Source organism: Enoplosus armatus, chromosome 23 (genome assembly GCF_043641665.1).
Source record: "Enoplosus armatus isolate fEnoArm2 chromosome 23, fEnoArm2.hap1, whole genome shotgun sequence".
In the NCBI taxonomy this organism is placed as follows: domain Eukaryota; kingdom Metazoa; phylum Chordata; class Actinopteri; order Centrarchiformes; family Enoplosidae; genus Enoplosus; species Enoplosus armatus.
The window spans coordinates 4718200-4742227 of record NC_092202.1 but is presented as its reverse complement, the minus strand read 5'-3'; the positions used below and the strand labels follow the sequence as shown (position 1 = coordinate 4742227).

General features: G+C 44.0%; 3 protein-coding genes across 9 annotated transcripts in view; all 3 read left to right on the top strand.

The window, feature by feature from the left end:
- The first annotated feature begins 428 nt into the window (after nt 1–428).
- On the top strand, nt 429–6354 carry ccs (copper chaperone for superoxide dismutase). Its single transcript, XM_070929727.1, has 8 exons — nt 429–563; nt 815–887; nt 1874–2011; nt 3411–3585; nt 4191–4251; nt 4700–4777; nt 4914–5017; nt 5448–6354. Exons 1-8 carry the CDS (start codon nt 429–431, stop codon nt 5605–5607), a joined length of 924 nt encoding a protein of 307 aa, XP_070785828.1. The 3' UTR covers nt 5608–6354.
- Nucleotides 6355–9100: 2746 nt separating this feature from the next.
- Nucleotides 9101–14362, top strand: rbm14b (RNA binding motif protein 14b). Its single transcript, XM_070929956.1, has 5 exons — nt 9101–9449; nt 9844–10891; nt 11245–11657; nt 13821–13890; nt 14353–14362. The coding sequence occupies exons 1-3, from the start codon at nt 9101–9103 to the stop codon at nt 11555–11557; spliced, it is 1710 nt and encodes a 569-aa protein (XP_070786057.1). The 3' UTR covers nt 11558–11657; nt 13821–13890; nt 14353–14362.
- A 3827-nt stretch (nt 14363–18189) lies between these two features.
- The window catches only part of actn3b (actinin alpha 3b), a 31332-nt gene continuing 25493 nt past the window's right edge, over nt 18190–24028 (top strand). For all 7 annotated transcript variants that reach the window (XM_070929955.1, XM_070929954.1, XM_070929953.1 and 4 more), the window contains exon 1: nt 18190–18487. In XM_070929955.1, coding sequence (XP_070786056.1) covers nt 18353–18487 — 135 coding nt within the window. In that variant the 5' untranslated portion in view covers nt 18190–18352. The remainder of the gene's footprint in view (nt 18488–24028) is intronic.

Below are 24028 nucleotides of genomic sequence, written 5' to 3'. Positions count from 1 at the left end.
CCCTGGACAGCAACAAATCTGCACAATACAACTGTACTTTTACTCCACTACATTCATCCATTTGCTATATATACCAGTTACATTGCAGATTTCACATATGATCATATTATAAAATGTAACGCATTGCTATAGATTAACCCATCCAACAGTATGAGTGGTTAAGTAGTTAAGATCAGTGACAGGGGTCATTCTGCTGCAATGAGTAGGCTGACATTTTTAATGTTTTATATTTTGGTAGAAATACTTATTTTTTTTGTAGCATTCCACATCCATCTTTTATTTTGTCAGGATTTCAACCAATGAAGCCGAGGAGAGAGACAAGAGAAAGCCATTAGTCTTCTCCACAAGACAAAACAGAAAATTGCAGTAGCAGGTAGTCGGCACGTGGCGGCGGTAACGTGCGGTGACGTCGCTATGACCTCACGAACATGGCGGCGCCCGGTAGTAAGTTCAGTTGGTTCGCTTCCGTTTCTAGAAAAGTGGGAAGTTATCTATTTAATTCAGTTTTCATGGCCCAGGCGGCGACGTGCGGTAACAACATGGCGTCGGAGAGGCCAACTAAGGTTCGGCAGCGACTTTGTCGTGTTTTATGCTCATGTTTTCCTGCGTCGCGACATCATTTTAGCCGTAATAATATTGTCAAAACAAAAAACATGCCTTATCCAGCTGCTGTTGTGACAAGACTGCTGCGTTGCATGACTGCGCAGTTAGATAACGGGCAGAGATAACGTGCTGCTGTTACAGATGTCATATTGTCCTTACATGGTTTTAGCTAGTAGCTACAGGTGTTTCATGTCTGTTTCTTCCTCTGCAGCTGGAGTTTGCGGTGCAGATGACATGTGAGAGCTGCGCAGATAAAGTCAGAGCTGCTCTGGAGGGTAAACCGGGTAAGAAAACATTTAAAGGTTCTCCAGAACTGTAAAAGGAGCTCTTAATGCATGTTTACGCCCTCTGAAACAGCTCCTTGTGCAGTGACTGTTAGGCTTGTCAGCTGTAACCGACAGCTCTTTTTAACTGCTCTAATTTCAGCTGATGTCGATTACACAGCAGATAAAGTCAGTCAGCTCTTCTCTGCCGCTTGTTTATGGCTGGCTTCATGCATTCCAGTGCACACAGTGTAGACGTTGTTAACAACACTTCCAGCATGTCATGTTGCACAGTAAAGCAAAGCAAGTGTATTTATAAAGCACATTTCAGCACAAGTAAACTGTATATAGAAACAAGTAACGTAGGCTTTTACGGTTCTGTAAATTCCCAATAATTTTCCTGGGAAGTTTTCTCAAAATAACTATGTAAGTTGGCACGATTTATAGTCTAAACAGAGGCTAATTAATTAATTCCAATTGAATGCTAAACTAGTGTAATCCAGAGACTTTAAGCCAGTGCTTAGCAGGTCAGTTGAACATGTGTGATATGTCTACAGGCTAGCATACAATCAACATATATGAAGAGTAATAATTTCCAATAATGAAGAATTATGAAATAATATTTACTTTTAGTTTAAACGGAGCAGCTCTCTCAAGGAAATTCCTCGAGAAAACTTCATCTTAACACAGCTAATTAAAATAAATGTCTTAGGACGTTGTCTCTCTTTCCTCCTATAACTGCTACCACATTTCATAGTTCTTTCCAGGAAACTCTTTAGAAATTACTTGTAAACTCAAGTGCTATCAAAACACCCACATACTGTATCTATTCCACAGGCACAGGCACAGAAAGCATGAGAAAATAACAAAGGGTTCAGTTTATTTTGAATGTTTGTCATTTTGCTTGATTCATCGATTATCAAAACGTCTGCATCACTCTGTATGTTTCAGTCTGTCTGCTTGTGTATCCGCCATGATCGTCTTCATTGCTGTTAATGTGTTTGCAGGAGTGGCGTCTGTCAGTGTTGATGTCAGTAAGGAGGAGGTGTTGGTGGAATCTGCTCTGACCAGTGCAGAGGTGCAGGCCCTGATAGAGGGCACCGGACGCAGGGCTGTGCTGAAAGGCATCGGAGGATCAGAGCAAGGTGAGAAGCCACGGGATGGGAGTAGGGCTGCGGGTCAAACCTCAATACCTTTTGGTACCGACCAAAATGCGTCTTTAAGAAGAAGAAGAAGAAGAACTAGCATCAAATTGACAAGTATCTAGTACCAAAAGTCTGGTCAGATTTGTAATCTTTACCTTTTCTTGAATCAGATATTTAATTATTTCAATAAATTTGCCAATTGTAGACTGTTTTATAAGACTACAAGTTACTGTACAGCTGCTTGTGTTTAGACAACATTTAAGAACTTTGGCTCATTACTTCTGACTGTCTTAAAGTTACCCTGTGTAGTTTTCTTATAAACAAACGTTTATATGTTTATAAAGTTATGTTTACATTCAGTGTTTCTCACCAAAATGTGTGAGAATGTGTTGAATGCATTTCCTTCTTCAAAGCTGACTTTTCTTTCTTTCTAAATCCAGCATTGTTTACATCCATGTTAACTAGCTAGCAGCATATCTTGGCTCATTACCGCCCCCTGTAGATCAGTGGAAAACTGTGAAACCATTGGCAGGAATGTGTATTAATTCACCCCCATGTAAGTTCCCGATCCAGAAAGACGGCTCCATAGATTTACCAGAGGTCAAAAACCCCACAGGGAACCTGTGAGCACAATATGGTAATGTTAATTTAGCCTTTAGTAGATGGATAAATTGGCCGACAAACTTCTCCAGAAATACAGGCTACTAAAACTAATGGTGCTGTCATTGATCTCACTGCGGAGCAAATATGCTTGATAATTGAGATTAAAATTCAGCTTCAATTGTTGAGACACCGGTGCTGTTCACACATGTCAATAAAACACGTTCTGGATAAACATCACAAGTAGAAAGCTCTAGATTGACGTGTTATTGCACATAATTAGGGTGCACAGGTGTCTGATCACTCAAGTCACATGCTGAGGAGATCAAGGGGGCACATATGAGACCTGATATGCTGTGTGAATGCAAATGCATCCCTGACCACATTGAGGGAGTCGACTTTGTAGTTCATGTTTAGCACAGTTAACCTCTCAAACACATTTGGTTATGGTTGATTTGTCCCTGCACAACATATCAGACAAGGATTTTAAGTCTGTATTCTAGGCGATATATATAAAAATAGCCACCACAGTCTGCCTTTCTACCTGTGTGGCTGAGCATGTCTCAGCTCACAGTTTCCCTCCAGATAAAACCAAGTGTGAGCTGAGAAACATAATCTGATCACAGGCAGTCACTCGAGACGCATTTGTAATGCATTCTTATTCCATATGTGAACTGCAGTAACCTGTAAAGTAATCTAAACAGTCTGGTTGTATCTAGATGTGAAGATGCCAACTGTGAACGAGATCACAGCCATGAAAATACAAACTGTTTAGGATCTGTGTGTGTTTCTGTGGCAGACCTGGGTTCAGCGGTGGCCATGCTGGCCGGTGTGGAGAAGATCCAGGGGGTGGTGCGTTTCCTGCAGCTGTCTGAGGAGCGCTGCTTGATTGATGGGACCATTGATGGTTTGGAGCCTGGACCCCATGGCCTCCATGTCCACACCCTGGGGGACCTCACACTGGACTGCCTCAGGTGGGACCACTGTATCATAAGAGCTGCATTAGGCAGGAGCATGAATGAGGTGGACAGGCTGGTCTGGTTAACATGAGCATCCTTAAAACCCTGGTTTACAGTGTTTTGGCCTTTGTTAATGGTTTCTACAATATATGACTTTACTTCAGCCATCCTTGGTCCTCTGGGTGTAGTGCAGTTTTCTTTTAATGGCATTCTCAATGGTCCTCAACACAAGAGTCTCATAGATAATTAACATATACAATAGGCTTACTATTATTTAAATATGTGTATTGAATTTATCAACATGAACTCCAGCCTATATACAAACATAGTATAGTTGATAGTATAGTTTTATGTTACAGCCATCATCTTTATTCCTGAAGAATCATCTTTACTATGATACCCATGAGCCTCAGCTCCCATTGTTTTGGAGACGGAGCCAGGCAAAGCCAGCCATCATTGTCCCGGGTATTTTCACAGTCCAGCCGCCATTTGCCAAGATTAAGATCAGCATTCATTGTCTTATATTAAGAAATATTAGACAAATAGGAGCTATGAAATTGCACTACAAACTAACTTTTTTGCCTTATATTTAAATAGATTTAATTTCTTCTTCTCTACAGTTGTGGAGAGCACTACAACCCCTTTGGAAGACAACACGGCAGCCCAGGGGACTCTGAAAGGGTACGGCCATACCTGGTCCCTAGAACTCTATAAAAATCACTTGCCATATAATCATTCATTTCTACAATTGCTGGAGACTACTTGCCAGAACACTTAGATGTAAGAGGATCAAGGAGCAAAACGTAAAGTAAATAATGGATCCTCTCATCATAAATTCTGACAAAATCACTCCTGAGATGTAATAAAACTTCAGCACAAGCCAAATGTAAGATATGGTACCCCTCTCAGATGCCAAATTTGTCCCGCAGGAGCCATTTTGAGCAGTTCTGCTCCAGGTGCTACATTTTCAATAAAGTGTGAGAAAGAGCCACAAGTCTAAGGCAGTGTTTCCTGGCTGTCATGCTGTGCACTCCTTGTGAATTTATTTTTATGGTTCAGTGTTATTATTTATTCACTGTGCGTGACACGTTTGTGTGTAATTCTTCTCACATGCAGTATTGTTGTACAGCATGTAGGTGATCTGGGAAATATTGTTGCTGGACCAGATGGCAGAGCCTCATTTAGACTAGAGGACCGTCAGCTAAAGGTAACACACACAGCCATATTTTGCACTGATTGTAAGGCAGGCAAAGATGTCGTATACCAACATCTAATGTACAAAATAACTCCAGATGGCAGCTTTTAATCTCTTCTTTATTGATACCTTGGTGCCCTCGCTGCAGGTATGGGATGTGATTGGTCGATCGCTGGTAGTGGATACAGGGGAGGACGACCTGGGTCGAGGCGATCACCCTCTCTCCAAACAGACCGGAAACTCTGGAGAAAGGTGGGTCAACAGTGGTGGTTTAAGTTGGTGGTACAGTAGAGAGCTGGGCATTCATACATTACATACATTACAAGGGGTGGACAAAATAACAGGAACAAGTTAAGCACAAGTTGCCCAAGTCCCTGAGAAGTAGTGATCCAACTCTGGCACTTTTTGAGTCCATAGTATGTGATGATCTTATTTTGGATTGCATTATGTTGTAAGGTGTTTCTATTAATGTGTCCACTGGCTATTTATACAGAGGGTGTAACTGTCTTAGTTTTTAATGTGTTTATAATTCTGTGTTTTGATATTGTGATAGACTTTCCTCACCTCAAGGTCAATTTAGTAGCCGTTCTTGAGAGTTTGCACAGGTGTACAAACTACTAGCTCCAAGTTTGAGACTTTTTAATTTTTAATTTTCTTCATTCCCTTTTCCTCTCCTCGCCAGACTGGCCTGTGGGATCATCGCCAGATCAGCAGGTCTTTTCCAAAATCCCAAACAGATTTGTGCCTGTGACGGGGTCACGCTGTGGGAGGAGAGAGACAGGCCGATAGCTGGCAGAGGTCGAAGCAAGGCCAACACAGAGACGCCGGCAGCACACCTCTGAGCATAAACGGCAGACACATCTGTAACCTGTGTGGGGCAGTTTGAACAGAAAGAAAACTGCAGAGGACGTTTGTCGACAGAGGGTCGGAGCTGAAGCACGGAGAGACAAAGCACTGAGGAATATGTTTCCAGACAGCTGGACAGATGACCAAAGAAAAGGCCTTATTTTCTTGAAATATTTCTCTGTGACAAAATCAAATACTCTGCCCTTTGAGGATTATAAAAGCACTAAAGCAGATTAAAACAGCCTGGGAGTTTGTAAAAAATCACCTCTGATTAGCTAGATGTCCATTTATACTGTTTGTATAACCGCCCTCTGACACAACTGTCTCATCACTGTCTTAACTGATGCGCCTGTAAGATTTGAGGTATCCATGTTGGCTGTGTACTGGCTGGGATAAATGCACTTCGCTTTGCTATTAAAGTGTGTAAGTTAATCATGCAAGCTCCCCCCAAAACAGCAGTAGTAAAAAAAAAAACACATTCCACTGCTAACATCCTGCTACCCTCATCACATCAGCTAACATCATGTGCAGCCATGGATCCACCACAACGTGTTATCTTGACAAATTCCATCTAAAAAGGGAACAACGTAGAAAGGTTTGGGAACACTGGACTGACTCAGGACATGTAGAGGGAATCTGCATTTGCGTGTTCATTTTAAATCCATGAGGTGGTGTGAGTGACTTGGGTAAGAGAGATTTGAAAGAGCTTGGGAGAGAGAGAGAGAGAGAGAGAGAGTCAAATTCCATCCAGAGTGAAAGAGCAGGAGGGGGTAGAAATTTAGATAGGGTGGTGGGGGGGGGCGCCTTGAAGGATTATGTGCTCAGCTGTTTTTTCAACATGGAGTTTGAGTGTACAGTTCCTTCATCTTGTCGCAGCCAACTTTAGAGCCATACAACGCAGGAAGCTGGCAATTTTGGGGGGGCCATTTTCTGCTCCAAACCCTCTGTTTCCTCTTGTCAGGAACTGTACACAATGATTGAAGTATAATATGATGATGATGATGATGTACAATACTTCTACCTGCTGACACTTGTTGATTTCTGTTAACACAGAAATGAAGACATCAGTATTGCGACATTGTGTGCGCCTTGTTGGCCATAAGAGTGTTTCGCAAGTTTTGCATTGATTTTCCAAATTGAGCGTCTGTCTTGTCCTGGTGATGCTTTAATACGCTTATTGAATTCCCCCCCAAATGTTCAGTTGGTGTCCATTTCCACTTATGTCTGATGGCTGTGAATGAATGTAGGGAAGGGAATGTAGTAACTAATGTTTGTTAAATCCCCCCCCCCCCCACACACACACACACAAACACCATTAATCCAGAAATCTAATTAATTTACACCAATAAAAATCAGTCAAATCCTCACATTTAAGACGCTGGAACCAGGGAGTGTCTGCTGTTGATAAATGACTATCAACATTTTTGCTGATTCATTTTCCAGCAGTATTAGAATGTGTGTGTGTGACTCTGTCATACAAAGCCCGCATTAGCAGTAATGTTGCACTTGATCTGTCCTCCTGTGGTTAAGCAAATGTGTCATATTTTTTTTTTCTCTTTAATTGAACTCACTTGTTGCCTGTCCCTCCGGAGCAGAGCCCTGTGGCTTTGAGGTAGCCTGTGTTCTGCTCGTGGCTCTAATAAATTAAACGGGCTTACACTGGCTTTGTGTGCGCGTGCTGTGTGTGCTTGAGTCATTTCTTGAGTGTTTTGTGTGTGTGTGTGTGTGTGTGTGTGTGTGTGTGTGTGTGTGTGTGTGTGAGGATTCAGCAGCATCCTCCGGGTGCAGCAGCAGCAGCAGCAGCAGCCCTCCCCCTTCGCAGCCTCTCCAGCAGTATGCCCGACATGCAAACGGAAGCAGGCGCTACCATTTTGAAATACAGCACCGCCTAGGTAAGATGGTAGATCCTTTTATTTAATCGCCTTTTTTACACTATTATTCTCACCCGAGCCGCATGGGAGGTAATTAATTCCGATTCGTCTTAAAGCTGAACCGTTTTTCACGGGTGTGTTTTAGCGACAAAACACCTTTAGACCGTGTTGTTGCCGAGGAATCACTCGGTGTTACACTGTATTCAGTCCTGTGCGGAAAAATGATCGTTACGTTGTATCGATCTGCTGTTGAGAGCCGGTTGTTTTTTTTATTATCAGATATTATGTGTTTATCGGGCGTGACGCGTGTTACAGAGTAAAACAAGTGGTTTTGTGTTTATTTTTTACGTGTCTGTTTTTGTCTTGGGACTTGTTTTGCTTTGGACAGCCGAGCGAGACCAACAAGCATCCCGTCTCACCGTTCACATGTATACTGCAAACGTGGACAATGCCATTAAGCCGTCCAGCGTGTTAACCAACTTTAAACTTGTGTCTTTTCGCCATTTTCCTTCGCTTGTGAATGACCCCAGCTGTGAAAATGTGTTGACTCAGCGTCGTGCTGCGTCATCAGAAAGCAGCTTCCCCCTGGTTATGCCTCAAATGAACCCAGTGTTAATGCAGCCGCCATATCGCAGGGGGTCACACTGCACACACATGTACAGGATAGAAACACTGAAGCTGATTACTTGCATCTCTTTTAACATGTTTTCTCTGAGGAGCAGCAGCAGCAGCAGGAGGTGTTGCTCAGTCAGGAGCAGCTGGCTGGAGCCTAAACCAAAAAATAGAAATGTCATTCTCTGGTGTCACGTTCCTCTTTGCCCTTTGATTTACAGCCAGCAATAAAGGTTGTTCAGGAAGAGGAAAGGTGTTGGTCAACCTGTAGAGACACTCCTCAGTTTAACCTGTAGATTTTAGAAGCTTGCGAGGGAAATCTAGGAGAGCTGAGGCAGCTTTTTCAACACAAAGGGGCCGTTCTCTAACATGCAAGTCTTTAAAGTTCTTATTATTATCACTGTAAATGCCATGTGAGTTGATACACAGTGCTCTCGCTTGAAGGTATTGGTGTAAAATGCTCCTTTTTCCTGTCTCCTGTGTATGAGTGTGACTCATAGCTGTATCGGTAATCACAGCCTCCTCTCAAGTGAGAATGAGATCTCCTACAGAGAGATCTTTAATGAGATCCTTTAAACTGCCTTTGCTCTATGGTTTTTATTGAAAATATTTAGCTGTTATTCACGGACATAATGCGTTTCGTTGGTTCCTGTAGGGAAACCCTCTGCTCTGTTGTACCCAATCTGAGCTCACAGGCAAATGTGAGTGAAAGCTGGATAGTTTTTTTTACATGTTATTTATTTCCCTTAATCTCTGGATAATAAAGAGAAGTTTGATTTAGGAGAAATGAAGTCTTGATTTTTTTTTTTTTTATATAAAAGCAGCAGCCCCTCCATCACAGACATTTTTAAGCCCTGACAAAGAAACTAAATAGCTGGGTCAGCTATGTCCCTGTGTACTGCAGTCCATCCCTGTATTCAAACAGATAGTTGTACTGTGAAGTTAATCCCCTCACTTATCTCTAACCACAGTCAAGTACATCACTCCTCTATTTCTCTGCAGCGCCATGGACAAGAGCCACACAGTGAAGCTCTTCGTGGGCAACCTGGCGTTGGACACCACCCAGGAGGAGCTGTCCGCCATCTTCGAACCCTACGGCCAGGTGGTCAGCTGCAGTGTGCTGCGGCAGTTTGCCTTCGTCCACCTGCAGGGTGAGGGTGCCGCCGAGCGCGCCATCCGGGAGCTCAATGGACGGGAGTTTCGTGGACGTAATTTGGTGGTGGAGGAGTCGAGGGGAAGGCCGTTGCACTCCACCAAGGTGTTTGTGGGTAATCTGAGTGGGATGTGCACCACTGAAGACCTACAGCAGCTGTTTCAGACATTTGGAAAAGTTCTTGAGTGTGACAAAGTCAAAGGTGAGCGAAGACCTTAGTAACACTTGAATTGTTTTAAAATGCTCCCAGTACCATCCGTCTCCAGTTGTGCTTGATGTTAGTAAAGTTGTGGAGCAACTGTATGCGTGAAGTCGTGCTGTAGTGCAGGTACGAGATTGTATCTGACTCTTATTCTAGTTGTTATTTTGAGTGCCTGCACAAGTTAGTCTGACCACGTGATATGTTATGATAAATTTCTCAGTGTGCAAAACAAGAGTTACTCCCACGTCCTTGTTGTAATGATGGACAAGGTGGTTTCCTTTGGCACAATTTATACTTTTTCATAGAAGTAATAAGTAAGTGCCTGTGGCAATGCCACTGTGATGCTAACTGTTGTCCCTGCGCTCAATGACAGCCAGGCATTCCTCTTCTGCAGGCTATGCCTTTGTCCACATGGAAAACAAGGAAGATGCTCTCCAGGCCATCGAGGCCCTGCACGGCACCTCGTTTAAGGGCCGCCCCCTGTCTGTAGAGCTGTCCAAGGTCCAGCCCAGCAAGCAGGCACCTACAGGAAAAATCCCCTGCGTTAACTGTGGAAAGCAGGGCCACTATGCTGGAGAATGCCCCGTGGGGAAGCCTTCTTTGGAGCAGTACCAGAGTCAGGCAGCGGTCCTGGCTGCCGCTGCTGCTGCAGCTGCCGGCCTGCCACTACAGGTCCAACAAAGCGTGCACAATTCTGTCTACAACACCTCCACCTTTGATCCCACATATGCGGCTCTCACTGGGATCACTACAGGCACACGCACCGATGGAAACCCGGTGAATCCAGCTGTTTATGGTGCCCTTGCCAGCCAGGTGTATGGTGCCAATGTTGCCAATCAGCTTTATGGAACGATGGCCAATCAGGCAGCTCTTGCATCAGGCGCCACTCACCAAATGTACGGCTCGATGACCCCCAACATCTACGGCCAGGTGGCTGCAACTCCGGCGGCTGCAGCCGCGGCTGCGGCTGCTGCTGCCTACGGAACTCCGGTTTACACCCCAACTGTGGCCAACTCCCCTGTCTATCTGGCTGCTGCTCCCGGATTAGAAATGCCAACAGCAGCGGCTGCAGTCAACCCTGCCTACACTGTAGCTCAAGCGATTTATGGCGCCGCCACACCAGCGTACGCTCACATAAGCGCCATGGGAGCAGCAGACCCTACCACAGCCATCTTTGAGGCAGCCAGGCAAGCACATTACTTTGCCCAGGGCCAGCAGGTTGTGGCCGAGCAGCACTCAGTGGCTGCCGCTGCAGCAGCGGCTGTGGCAAAATCTGGTGAGAGGGACCGCAGTCCCCTACGGAGGTCGCTACCTCTGCTACCAGACCCAGTGATGAAGCCGTTCATGTACCAGAGAGCCAAGCCGCGCCGACCCCTGCTCCCCACGCCAGCTGGCCGAGCGGCAGAAGAGGCAGCGGAGGCTGCAGAGGACCCCATGGCCAGGTAGGACATGGTCTCTGGTTCTCTTTACCATCAGCTATGCAGCACCACTGAAACATTCCCAGAGAGAGTTGAGTTTCAGTTTCTCTACTACTATTCTTTTCTAGTCTACCTCTAGGAATCTGGTGTTGCATGTTTTTGGTCATGCTTTCACAATCTTGTAGGCATAATTATCATGGCTGATTAATGCTTTATTGCATTTTCCATGCTTCTTGTTCGATTTATCACTCTCTTGTTACTCCCACTGTGTTGCCAAGTGCCACGATAAATGCCCTTGCTGACCCTCTTCCTACCTTAACCCTCCTCTCCCTACCTTAACCCATCCCTCTCTATTCCCCTATCCTCCCTACTCTTAGGTACTATGCGGAGTATTACCAGCAGCTGCAGCAGTACCCCCAGTTCCAGTACGCCTACCCACCACCGAGCACAGTGACTGCCATCCCTGGAATGCCGGGAGTGTCAGCGGTCCCTACTGTATCCGCGATGTCCGCCCAGTCAGTCGCCACGCTGGATGCCCTCAGGCCAGTGGTCCCCACCGCTGCGGCAGTGGCAGCCGCCATGGCTGCGCCCAGGGTGTATGAGCCGCCGTTGCCGCCGCCCACGCGCAAGGAGGCCATCCTCCGCCGCCCCGAACTCTCCCTTCACACGCCTGAGCCCCCGTTCCGATAGTCGCACACAACTCTCTGCCCCCACCCCTTCCTCTTTGCCCTGAACCCCACCCCACCCCACCTCTTCTACCCCAAACCTGACCACCTTACTGCAGCTGTATGTGAGTGTGTGTGCATCTGGGGGCTCTAAGTGTGTGGGGTGGGGTTTGAAACTGGGGGCTCCTTGGTTCATTAACCTGCTTTACGAGGGACTTGATCAGCTAACCTTGGTCCTGTTTGCATGCACACAGTGCAGCCATGAAAGGGAGGCTCTCATCTGTTGTACGGGCATTCTTTGTGCTTCTCAGTTTTACTTTTTTATTGTGCCAGTCTCACACTTGTGCCAGTATTAGACTGACCCAGTCAGTCGTTTCATATGCCTTTATTTCCGCAACCCAGTTATGATTTTCTAAGGCCAAATCTACGATTAAAGACATTGGTTTTTGAACCAGTCATCAGCCATCCTCCTTAGGCCTAGATGATCAGTTAGGGCAGCTAATTTGAAACCTTTTTTGCCTTATGTTGAAGAGTTCAGATTTGTAATGTAATCAGATGGGAAGGTCAGACAAACACATATTGTGTACTGGCTGCATTGCATTGTGTCCAACAGAACCAAGGTTGGCGTGTTTTGAGGGGCGGGGGGGGGGGGGGGGGTGTTTGTCTTGAATGTGATGTGGATGTAGTATGTGTGAAAGAGATATATATGATGGCTCCTGACCATGCAGCGCACAACCGCAGCAGCTACGACTGCGCCTTGCAGAAAAAAAAACTTAAAGCACACATAATACGTACTGTAATGTATGTTTGGATTTCTCCTTGACCCTTTTCCCCCACCTGTACTTTAACTACAACACTGGAAGACGCCGCTTCACCTCTCTTTCTCTTTCTAACTACAGCTGCCTACCTCTGACTGTAAATTTCAGTGTAGATTCTGGTCTATCCTATTATTATACTATATTCCACACTTTTCACCCAGTCAGCAGTTTATTTCCTGCTCCTCGTGAAGGTACAGGGTCAGCAGTTTAGGGAGGGAGGAGCCGGATTTCAGTGACAATGACTTTTGTACATATTCTGTATTAAGTCCTCATACATGTTCAGAGGCCTTTTTTTAAAAACAAATAGTGTTTTGTTTATTTTAGTGTAGTTTACATGTAACACAAGTCAACCTGGGGTGTAATGACATTACAAATGGAAAGAAAAACCCATGTGTGACTACTGAATGAGCTGTTTACAAAGGATCTGTACACTGCATCCTATTAGGAATCATGATATGTGACGAGCTCAATTATGTGCCTATAAGCTTTGAGTGAAGTGCATTAAGAGGAGGGATCCCCCATTTTAAGTGCTTATGACTTTTTAATAATTTCAAGGGGGGTTAACAGGAGAGGTTAGTATCCAGAAGGCTACGAGCAGTGAAGCTTTCTCGTGTACTTGTACTTCTGTGTTAGATCTGTTTCATATCATAGGGTTTTTTAAAAGCCACAAACGGAGCCTCACAGGTTCAGAATTAGCCGCTGGTTTTAAGCAGGAATGACAGTGATAGCACCAATGAAGCGAGAGATGGGGCAGTGTCTTCCAGTTGCCCCGACTATCCTACTTTTTTTTTCTCCAAATACCAGACCTGCTTCAGATTGTAATTGCAAAAAACATTTTAGTGTTCGTTTTAATCTGTTTTTTGGATCTGGTAGGTGGGATTTTCTGCATCAGGATAACAAAAGCTTGACTTGCTAGTAGGAGCTTCTCCTGAGTGGCAAATTCCACCCATTTGGTTCATCCATCATTAAAAACAATCACTTGGGAGTTTTTTGCAACTAGTATTTGACGGCGGTCTGATGCACACACAGACATGCCCTCTGAAATCACCTTACTGCCTCGCTGTCCCCCCCCCCCTCCCCGTGTGGTTTTAGTGGTTAAGTGACTTTTGCATCTCACAGTGTAATCTTTCTGTGTTGTATATACAAACACATACCAGTTGCATCCTTTGTAGAATTATGTGGTTTGCGAAATGTCTTGTTTGCCATGTTTGAGACCGTATTTTTTAGAGAAGTATTTTAATTTTGCCTCTTTTTTTTTTTTTTAGGAAAAGACAAAAAAGTAAAAAAAACACACAAAAAACAAATCAGCATGCTTTTTAATTGAGAATATGTAAACTATAATCATTATTATAATAAAGAATGTTTGGCTGACTACTGTGGTAAAAGAAAGCAAAGGGTTTGGACATTTCCCCTTCTTGTTTATGTTGTTCTTCTCCATTATCTGTTTCTCTTGTGTAAAATGACCACCAGACCCATTTGACTGGGGACCCAGTGGGAGACAGGTGTAGATGCTGGCCCAGCTTTGCTCTCTTTGGTCAGGGTAAGTGCGGGTTGGTGCTCCTTTCTCTCTCCAGCCTCTCAAACTGAGTGCAAACCAAAAATTTCTATGAAGGGGTTTGCACTTGGCCAAACGCTCTTGAGTATTTAATTCTGGCAAGAAAGACTTGATATGGTCCTTTTTATAAATTGCTTTTCATGCAGAAAGGACATCATACACACTGTGAAATCATGCTGAGAGCTGGGGAGAGGCACACAGATAGAATGGCCTGGGTGCATTTTGATCTGTGGAGCAGTCCTGTTCCTGGGGTTGATGGGTGTGCGTCTGGTCTGGTCTGGTCTGGTCTCTCCCTGCTGCACCAAATTCTCCCCCTCCGTGTGTCTCTTGTGTCCACTCTACTCTCAGACCTGCATGTGTGATAATCTGTAACTCTGCCGCAAAAAAAAAACAAAAAAAAAGCCCCGCGACAGTCCAGCTCTGAACTAACTATCTCAACTGAATTAGGTCACCGTGCCACCTGGAACGGCCAGCGTGCAGCCGTGCGTGAGCGTGGCGGCGTGAAGCCAGGGGGACGACTTTTAGCGCGACGCCACCGCAGTTGGGACTTGTTCTCTCTCTCTTCACCACCAAGGTAAATAAAAAAACGAAACAAAAACAAAAGCACTGACCTCTCCTCCCCCCACCTGCCGCCCCTCCTTTGACTGTGCCTTGACCAAACACCCCCCCCTCCTCCTCCTCCGCCATCACCACCTTTCCCCCCTCTCCCCACTCCGTAACTCCTCCTCTGCTGCAATGGCAGTGCAATCGGTGGGGGTGGCGGGTGGGGTGGGGTGGGGCTAGGACCCCCCTCCACAAGACTGAGTTCTGTCTCGCATCAGCATACAAGGCGACTGACTGTGCCCTCTCTGTCCCGCTGGTGTCTGAACTAGTGAATATAGGGAAGTGTGATTGAGTGTGAACGGAAAGAGAGCATGGATGTCTGAAAACTTTTTGGGTGGTGATTGGTGAGGCTTGGCACATGCGGACACACCCTTCCCCTTACCCTGCCCGCTAGTCAACTCCTCCACCGCCGTCTTCGCCGCCCTCACCCCCCACCTTCCCTTCCACCCTTCCCTCTTCCTCCTCCTCAACCCCACCCTACTGTCCCTATGCGCCTCTCCTCTCCGCCGTTCACACACACACACACACTGCGCTTTTTCCGCCGCCACCGCCGTCACCACCTTGGATCTGGGTTCGTGGCTCTGGCTCGGACTCAACTTCCCAGAACCACCCACCTGACCCAACCTCCCCACCCTCCTTTGTTACCGTAGAGGCCTGGGCGTGCCAATGGACAGTGTATGTGTGGTGGCCCGCCACCGGAACATGACACAGAGAGACTTCAATGTTGGACAAGTCGCTTTGCTAAAACTGTTGAATGCTGGGTTTGCTCCACATGGCTGTGGAAGGGATCTTAACTCCTGTTTCCCAAAATAACTTAGCTCCATTATATCTTACGTGATAAATCAACCTCAAACTACGGAATCTCCAACAATTTTCTTACCTTTAGGTCCCTCACAGCCTGTGTGCCAATCAGAAACGTCCTATAAGATAGGCCTAGGTATGAGGCCAGTCTGACCTGTAGATTCTCATCAATCTCAGGGTTCCTATAGGACTTTTCTGGCATGGCAGCTCTATTTCTGTAATACTGGGATCAGCTGGACTGGCTGGATATGTGCTCTGTATGTGTTCTTACCTGTTAAGATCGTCCATGTGCTGAGATAGAGAGCTTAACCCTCACACACACATGATCCCACACTCACAGGGATTTCAGTATGTCAAATGAGTTGTCCGGCATTTGCTCTGACAGCTGCAAGATGGAGTCGTGAGAAAGGGGGCATTGCCTTCTGTCTACCTAACAAACAAAGGAAAGGGAAGAAGAAGGAGAGGAATGAATAGATGAGTTGATTATAAGGTGAGTTAGTAGTGGAAGGCTCCTGTGTCTGAAGCTGCACCCTAACCTCACCTTCCTGATCTTGGAGGACCCTTCTGTTGATTGCCATTATAGATATACTGGCCAGAATCTTATTCTAGATAGGGCCCTGTTTACACTGGACATATGATTGTCTACAGTGTAACCTGACAATGCAGCGTTGACTCGGAGGTTTGCATTGTATGACACTGTATGCTCGCAAGACAAAAGAAAATGTGATCTCCTCACAGCACCAAATTACTGTACATGTGGTCAGGAAAAACAATGCAACTACAAGCAAATCTTATTAGAATTACCCTGAAAACAGTGCAGATCAGAATGAGTAGATCAAGGGCTGACTCCCTTCCCGGCCTCCATGATCAGGGCGCGTGGTGCTCCAATTTGTATTTCCTCCAGCCACCTCATCCTCCCCACTCTACCAACTCCTCACTAAAGGCTTCTTCGGGTGCTTGCGAGTCTGGGCTTCCCGTGCTTGGGTGAATGCAGCCACGCACGCATCTTTAAACCCCCCCCCCTTGCTCTGAATTCACAACCACGCTGTACTGACAGCCAAAGCTCGCTGCAGCCTCCTCCCTACTTCCACTTCCTCACCCACTCTTCCTCCCCGCCTTCTGTGGTCTTGGACGGCTTAAGAACTATAATCCAGATGCTCTTTATGCACACATCTTTGTATTGTGTTGTTTTACTGGGATCCAACAGGTTACATCTGTTCTCCTGCAGCAGGTATCAGCTGAGGATGTGCAAGTGTGTGCATCTGGAACATAACCCACTCCAGTTTTGGTTTGAGCACAACCCGTAGACCATATTGCCTTTAAGTTTGCAAGTTGAGATTCAGTAACCAATGTGACCATTACTTTTCTAGCTCCTCTAGCACAAAAGCGAATTTCATTTATCAGACTCGACTGCTGCTCATCCTTTCTTCAGATAAAGATGCCAGCGGTAGACTCATACCTCAGCCATTACCTCATCTACAGGAGATGGACCCAACATGAACACCTGAAGAATTTAATGCAGTTCAATACAATATCCCTGCTTTTATTTTTTATTAATTTCTGTTGACAATTATAAGAATTGGCAGTTCTTGATGCTGCAAGAACTGGTTGTGGTGGTGGTGGTGTTGTATTGGCATGCATTACATTGTACAGTGTTCACGTTATTTTGTCCATACCCTGCCTGTGTATGTTTAAAAGTCTCTTTCCGTTATCAAAACTCACATAGTTTCATTATGTTTACAGTGATCAACCCATCCAATTCCCTCAGCTCAGCAGTAGCACAGTAATGTACCTAATGCTAACCACAAATAGTCGCACAGTAGCTAAGATTCTTCAAGTAGGTTAATGGACCAAGCCCAGTGTAGTTACATTTAAATGCCTGATTAATTAAGAATATAAAATCATTCTAGTTTCCAAAGACACATCAATGGTGACAGAATAATGTGTCACCTCGAGAGCATAGCAAATTTGGATCTGCTCATTTCAAGGAGATTTGTTCCAGCACAAAGTCGAATGGGATCGAGGGGGGGGGGGGGTTGGATTTTAGTTGATGAATGTTAGATGAAATCTCTGCATCAACATGTTTACTGTGAATGACAAATCCTGCTATAAACACGAATTATATTGTAAGGTTGTGTATGCATATATATGCCTTTTAATCTGTATTTCTTACAACGTTCTGAGGCATTTTTCAGTCTGCATGCAAATCATGAATAAATTTTTTTTCTCATAAAAGTGCCTGAATCTCTTTTATTCTAATTGAATATCTACTGACACAAATAACACTGAATGACATGAATATTTCTTGATGGTAGAGTAGTTTATGATAATAAATAAACAGTATAAACTAGGCATTTACCTGCAGCCTCGTTTTCAGCAGTGTGGAACAAGATGGTTTGAGTTGCTGTCAGTCTTTGTAGTACTTTAACAGGCCCAGGGCTACTTTGCCTGGAGTGATAGAGAGTTGTATTCAGAGGGGAGACCTCTCCTAAAGTTCTTAAACGACTGCTTTTTAGTAATGTTAACTATTTATTTTGAGAATTTGAGATTCAGTTCTTTGATCCTGTTTTCTGGGAGAGGTAGGCTGAAACTACAGAGGCCTGGGTTTACCATTGAGGGTCACTAACAGCAACAGGTGCATTGCACAGGCCATAAAAACCTCTGTGGTGCGAGGGGGCGTAATTGACATCCCTCCACACCACTCACAAGCCCGTTAACCCTGCCCGCGGAGGGCTACCCCGCCTTTTACACCTTTTTAGGGTCAGAACCTGATACCCAAGCTGTCGGTTCCCATACTTATTGGGGTGCGGTCACGTGTGCCACTTTTGACCAGGAAAGGAGCACCGGCCAGCAGGGTCTTCTGGTAGTGGGAGCACCACCTCCGCACAGGCACCTCGCCCTAACAGTCTCTCCCCCCGAAAGCGAGACCCCACGTCTCAAGGAGGTTCTTGCCCTCACGGCGTCGTCGTCGTTTCTGTTGCTGATTAATTTTTTCTTACTATAAGCTGAGGGGGACCTGAGAAGTCCTGACAAAGGCGGCACGATGACAGCTGTCGAAACCCAAATGACATACAGCAACTCCTACACGATTCAACATGAAGAAGCGTACATGACCCAAGAGGATGACTGGGACAGGGACCTGCTGCTGGACCCTGCCTGGGAGAAGCAGCAGAGGAAGGTAGGTTAGGATCTGGAGGCGCCGTGCGTAATTACAGATCGACCCATTCCCTCACACTATCAATGACAGACTTTTAATGCATTTTAACATAACAAATCGCATGGTTTCGGAATCACTGGCCCTCCCCTAATGGTGTGTAAAAGTTTAAAACAGTCCAACATGAAACTGGGCATCTGAGCCTTCGCTGTCCTCGCACCTGGCACTTCGGTCCTGCTGGAAGCTGTGTGGGCAGATATTTTAGGCCGTGGAACTTTCTCAGTGTTGTCTTTCAGTTACCCCCGATTGCCATGCACAGACTGTCTAAATATAATACCAACCTCCCCAGTCTTTCGCCTACATTTCAATCATAACTTATAAAATACAATACGTTTATCAGGGTTTTAACAATATTAATAAAACCTGGAGCAAGTTTAAAACACGACACTGAATGCAAAGTGAAGGAAGAGAGAAACGGACCAAGTCGTTTTGATTGAAGTCAGTTTAACAGCTATTTTAAGTGGGGTCAATGTATAATTTAAATTAACAATACTTTAACAAAAATCCGCATTTTTTCCCCCCACGCTACTGATAAATACTGAATTTAATAGTTTGTAAATACAACTAAAAACAAGAAAAGATTTGTAAAAAAAAAGACTTTTTTTAGCCTGATGTTGTCAGCCATACTAAGCTAGCCTGGGGGAGGAGGCTAGCCGTTGCCTAGGCGACCAGCTGGCCTTCCCTCGTGGATGACGAGCTTGACAGGTGCGTTTAATGAGCTGTCGGAGCTAAAAGTCAACTGACACAGGTGACGTCTGCCGCCGCAAAACTGGGACAGAAACAACACCCGCAAAGGTTAATACAGTTTTATAATTTCTCTAAATGTTCCCCCCCTGACACACAAATTGTCCTGCCGCCCGCAATGTTTCAAAGATATCGTCCTTGGTTGGTTAGCTTAATTTAAGTTGTAGCTACTGGTTGCTACGCCATGGTCGCCATGTTGGATGACCGTTTTCAAAAAACTGACCACCGTTACCTTCTTCCACCACCGCGGAAATCCTGTGGCCCAAACTGAAAATAAGGTTGATAATGTCTTATGATTTAGACGTACCATTTAGTTATAACTTGTGCCAAACTTTCTGATATTAAGGTTATTACTGATAGTGTTTTAGGCCTGGATATTCCTCAGTCACTTCCTGTTTCGTTACCATCTTTTGTCGGCTGAACAAGAGTAACATCTTGGAAGACAATTCAAAAAGTCTTTGTAATTGTGAAACAGGTGTTGTTCCAGTCAAATAGAAGAAATGTAGAAATGTCTTCAGAACAGCTGTAAGTGTTGTCGAAAGACGTGTACTTAAAAATACATGCTTTATAATTATCAGAGGAAAAGTCTCAAATGCGAAAGCAGTGGTTAGCCTACAATGAGAGGCACAGACTTAGGAAATGTTATGTATCATGCCATTTTAATGCTCTTGTATGGCTGCATCAATGTTTTTTTTTATGTTGGGCACTAGTTTGATGATACAGACGCCAATGTGTATTTTGTGTAGTCTTTGAGCAATTAAAGAAGCAAAAAAATAGCCTTTTCACCTTTTAAAAATACAGTTATTCTTTGTTATGTTGATAGTTTATCATAATTAATGCTCCCCCTCAAAAATGGCAATCTGTCAATTGGTCAAATGCCAGCAGTAAAAATAATCAGACTGATATTATATTTAAAGTTGATATTGTCCATGCCAAAAGTATGCTGATATATTAATGCATTTATACAAATGTATATTATTTTTTTCTTTATTTTTGCGCACCTGTTGCCACAAGACAATTTCCCCATAGGGATAATCTTCTCTAATCTAATCTAAACTAATAACATAACATAATCTGCACTATTGGGGTGCATTACAGCATAGAGCAGCACAACAGTAACATTTTGACATCCACGTTTAGATGGTACATTGCAGTGAATCTGCAGAAATGTCCCCCACCTATTGAGCCAGAGCACTGTGACAGGCTGAGAGACCTCAACAGATGGTAACAGAGAGAGAGAGAGAGATGGCAAGGCTGGTAGATATACACCCGGGGTTGGTTTCACAGACCTACAAATAAACATCTTCCTAAAAATACTTTTCAACTTGCTTGGCTCCAACTTCCCTCCCTCCTTGCTGCAATCCCTTGCTTTCTTTCTCTCTCTGTGTCTTTTCTCCAGTCAGGTCGGACACTTCCTATTGCCACCATTCTTGAAATATTCCTTTGCACCCATCTTTCTTCACATTTTGTCTTGTTTTTTTGTCTTTTGTTCATTGGGAGAGTGACTCTTTTTTTACTTCCCATGCCCCTGTCAATCTTTTGACTGTAAGGCGATATAATAGGCCTTGAAAAAAGCCAAGCAAGCCCCTCTCTTCAGTTTTCACCTCTCAACCTCCCAGGGGAGTAGGTCATCGTACTCCATTGCTCTTCTCGGCATGTAAAATCTAGCTTAAGGAGCTGATATCAGCCCATAAATATAGCCAGTGCATCATTTTGCAATGAAATGAATATGAAAGGAAATCCTCGCACCACCTGTTCTCCCTTCTATCCTTGAAATTTCAGTGGAAAAAGCTGCTCACCACTTGACGCAGTAGTAAAGTGTTTGTCAACACACAGTGATGCCGAATCTGATACTGGACATTAGAAATAGTGTGTGCTTCGGTGTGTGTGTCCAGTCCGTGTGTGTGTGTGTGTCGGAACTGTACATCTTGACTTTGGTTTATATTTATCATGAAGCTAGCTTGTAGATTGCAAGCTAAATGATTCATGGCTTGGTTTGGACCAGGAATTTTGTTTGATAGGAATTGGCAAAAGTAGTGTTAGATATTGCATCTAGCAAAAGGGTGTCCGATGGAACGATTGGACAGAGCGAGGAGATTTGGCTGCGTCATGTTTCGGCGATATTCTTTCTTCAAAGCAACTGTAATCCTAGAAATACGAAGGGCTTGGTTGTCAGGCTGATTCAAGAGATGAGGAAAACTGGCCAGAAGTAGATGTTTCCATCCACTCTCAAAGCTTATTGATGTCTGCCTCACCCAGACGCCGTGCTGACAGCTTAGAGAGGTCTTACCCGAGCACGTCTACAAAAAGTAGTGATCTTTATAAGGGGGGTCAATAGCTGTTTAAAGTTTAACTCTCACTGCAGAGGACTGCACTCACAAGACCATCTGTAATGCTGAACACGTGGCTATTAATCAGAAAAAGGAGTGCTATGTTATAGTTGACAGTACTTCATGGCGTAACGTCCATCCATATGTTGTAGTTTGGCTACTTTTTCTGTTTGTGTAATGTATTAAAATATTAAAAGTAAATAGAAAATCTCACCAAAAAAAGTTCACCACTGTGACTAAAGTCATCTTCTGTTTCACATAGTTTAGCTGCTAACTGACTAAGTGAATGACTGGCCGCCTAGCGAAGCTTATGCTAGCAATAACCTATAAATACCCGTTACATAGGGTTATCAACAGCTGACCTATTAGCCACATGGTGAAGGCTGAGTATATACATACACACATCCACAAACACAGAAGACATCAGGTCTTCTCTCGTGTTCAAATTGTCTAAGGAAGTGTAAAAATAGTCACCCAGTGTTGTTGTCCACTGTCATACATTGTTGGGTTTACACTTAACTTTGTAAGGACCAAATTGATATTGTGATAATTATGTGATAATTGCTGATAATAATATTTCATACGTGATGATATTTACTAAAACAGTCAAAATCGCATGGTTAAACTCAAGTTCATCCCATCATTTAAAATGCTTTTTAGTGTTTGATGAAAGAAAATCCTGTAATTTTAGAGAGAGAATTTTGTCACGCTACAATCCAATGCTGAGATGAAATGTTAAATTATCACCCGGTCTCGTGAGTAAGTATCATGTTAATTAAACGAGTGTGACTGATGCATCAGTCTTAGGGCCGATTAAGTGGTCATTAAGGCGTAATTATGAACATGTGTTCCCAGGATTAACTGTAATCCTCATGCTTTCTGTTTCTTTAAAAACTGTACTTTAAAAGCTTTTATTTCTCCATACATTTTTACACTTTCTAAATTAGATTAGCAATAAATCTTCAATATTTCCAACAGTATTTTTCTGTTCCATTCCACAGGGTGTAAAATGAATGAAGTGGCCAAAAGACTGATCATCGTCAGATTCAAGTGTTATAAAGTTATATTCAGTAATGTGATATTTATCCACTCAACCTAATGTAATGTCCCTCAGTGTGGGCGAGCTGAGATCTTAGGGTGCTGCGTAATCAAATCTATTCTTGTCTAATCTCATTTTACACTTTAACAAATCAGCCAGCAGTGCGGCAGCCAGACAGGGTCATTGATCTTACCTACTACCTGATGTTTCGTGAGACAATACTAAAACACTAGCCCTTTTCAGTAAATACGTGGGCAGTGGTTTGCGTTGAAGAGGTAGCTTTACAAACATCTCTGTAAGCATAGCCTGTAAAACTTTTTATATATGTCATATTAAGAAAAAGCTTTCCAAACAGAGATGTAAAATGCTTTTCAAGTGCGAGACATTTTTGCCTTGAGGCCTGATCATGTTATCTGTATTTCTATTAATATTAGTAGCACTACATGAAAATAAATAAACAAAATGGATTTGCTTTGGCAACGTGGACGTCTTTGCTCTTTCTCATCCTCTCTGGTATGTTTTTAAAATGTTCCTGAGTTGCACATCAAGCTCACAGTTAAAATACTGAAATCACGTTACCACTGATTATGAGTTTTCCATGTGTTCCCTTTATGCTGTTGCATAATAATGTAGCATATAAGTTTCCCTCTCTTATCTGAGATGTGATAATGTGTTCATCCAGGTCTCAGGTCTCTTTTTAGAGGAGGAAATTACATGACTTTAATGTAAGCTGATGAAAGGAGAAGAAAGAAAGGAATTTTTCAATGATCTTTACCTCCTCTCAGTCTTTATTTGCACCATTAGTGCAGAAAGGATTTACAATTCACAGCATTAGATCGGCTCCACAGATTTGTGCTCACTGCCTGGGCTACAGTACCTTATCCCAAGATGCAGCTTGGAGAGGGGGGCATCTTAGGTTCCCTCCCATGATTCACTCTGTCAGGGTCATGTGATCCCAGTGCAGGAACAGTTACCCTGTCGAGTGAAAATATGCTGAGAGGTCCAGAGATCAGCTCACAAGGCCAGTGGAGCACACAGAGACTTCTTTGAGGGGCTAAAATGAGACAGCCAAGCAGGAATGTTCTGATTTCAATAGTTAATACGTTTAATATTTGCAAACAAACAAACAAAAAAAGACCGGACTCACAGGGAGCACTGGGCTGCAAGAACAGTGTGGAAAAGTAGTTAAGGTATCTCTTTGTACAGTAGATTGAGGTAGAAAGTGAGTTTTCCATTTGACAAGGGTGCAAAAAGGGCTGGGATGGAGTCCTCCTTGTCCCCTCCTGTGAACATCACTCGTGAGAATATATGCAACTCATCTTATCTATAACAAATGATTGAATTATTATGTTAGAATAATCCTTTCACGAATCACTTTCATAAAATCCCAAA

Bases quoted from the DNA above. Each gene is read 5' to 3' on its own strand.
- ccs (XM_070929727.1), top strand. From the start codon at position 429: ATGGCGGCGCCCGGTAGTAAGTTCAGTTGGTTCGCTTCCGTTTCTAGA. The intron at 4,778-4,913 runs GTAACACACACA...CCCTCGCTGCAG, and splicing joins TAGAGGACCGTCAGCTAAAG to GTATGGGATGTGATTGGTCG. The intron at 5,018-5,447 runs GTGGGTCAACAG...TCTCCTCGCCAG, and splicing joins ACCGGAAACTCTGGAGAAAG to ACTGGCCTGTGGGATCATCG.
- rbm14b (XM_070929956.1), top strand. From the start codon at position 9,101: ATGGACAAGAGCCACACAGTGAAGCTCTTCGTGGGCAACCTGGCGTTG. The intron at 9,450-9,843 runs GTGAGCGAAGAC...CCTCTTCTGCAG, and splicing joins TGAGTGTGACAAAGTCAAAG to GCTATGCCTTTGTCCACATG. The intron at 10,892-11,244 runs GTAGGACATGGT...CCCTACTCTTAG, and splicing joins GCAGAGGACCCCATGGCCAG to GTACTATGCGGAGTATTACC.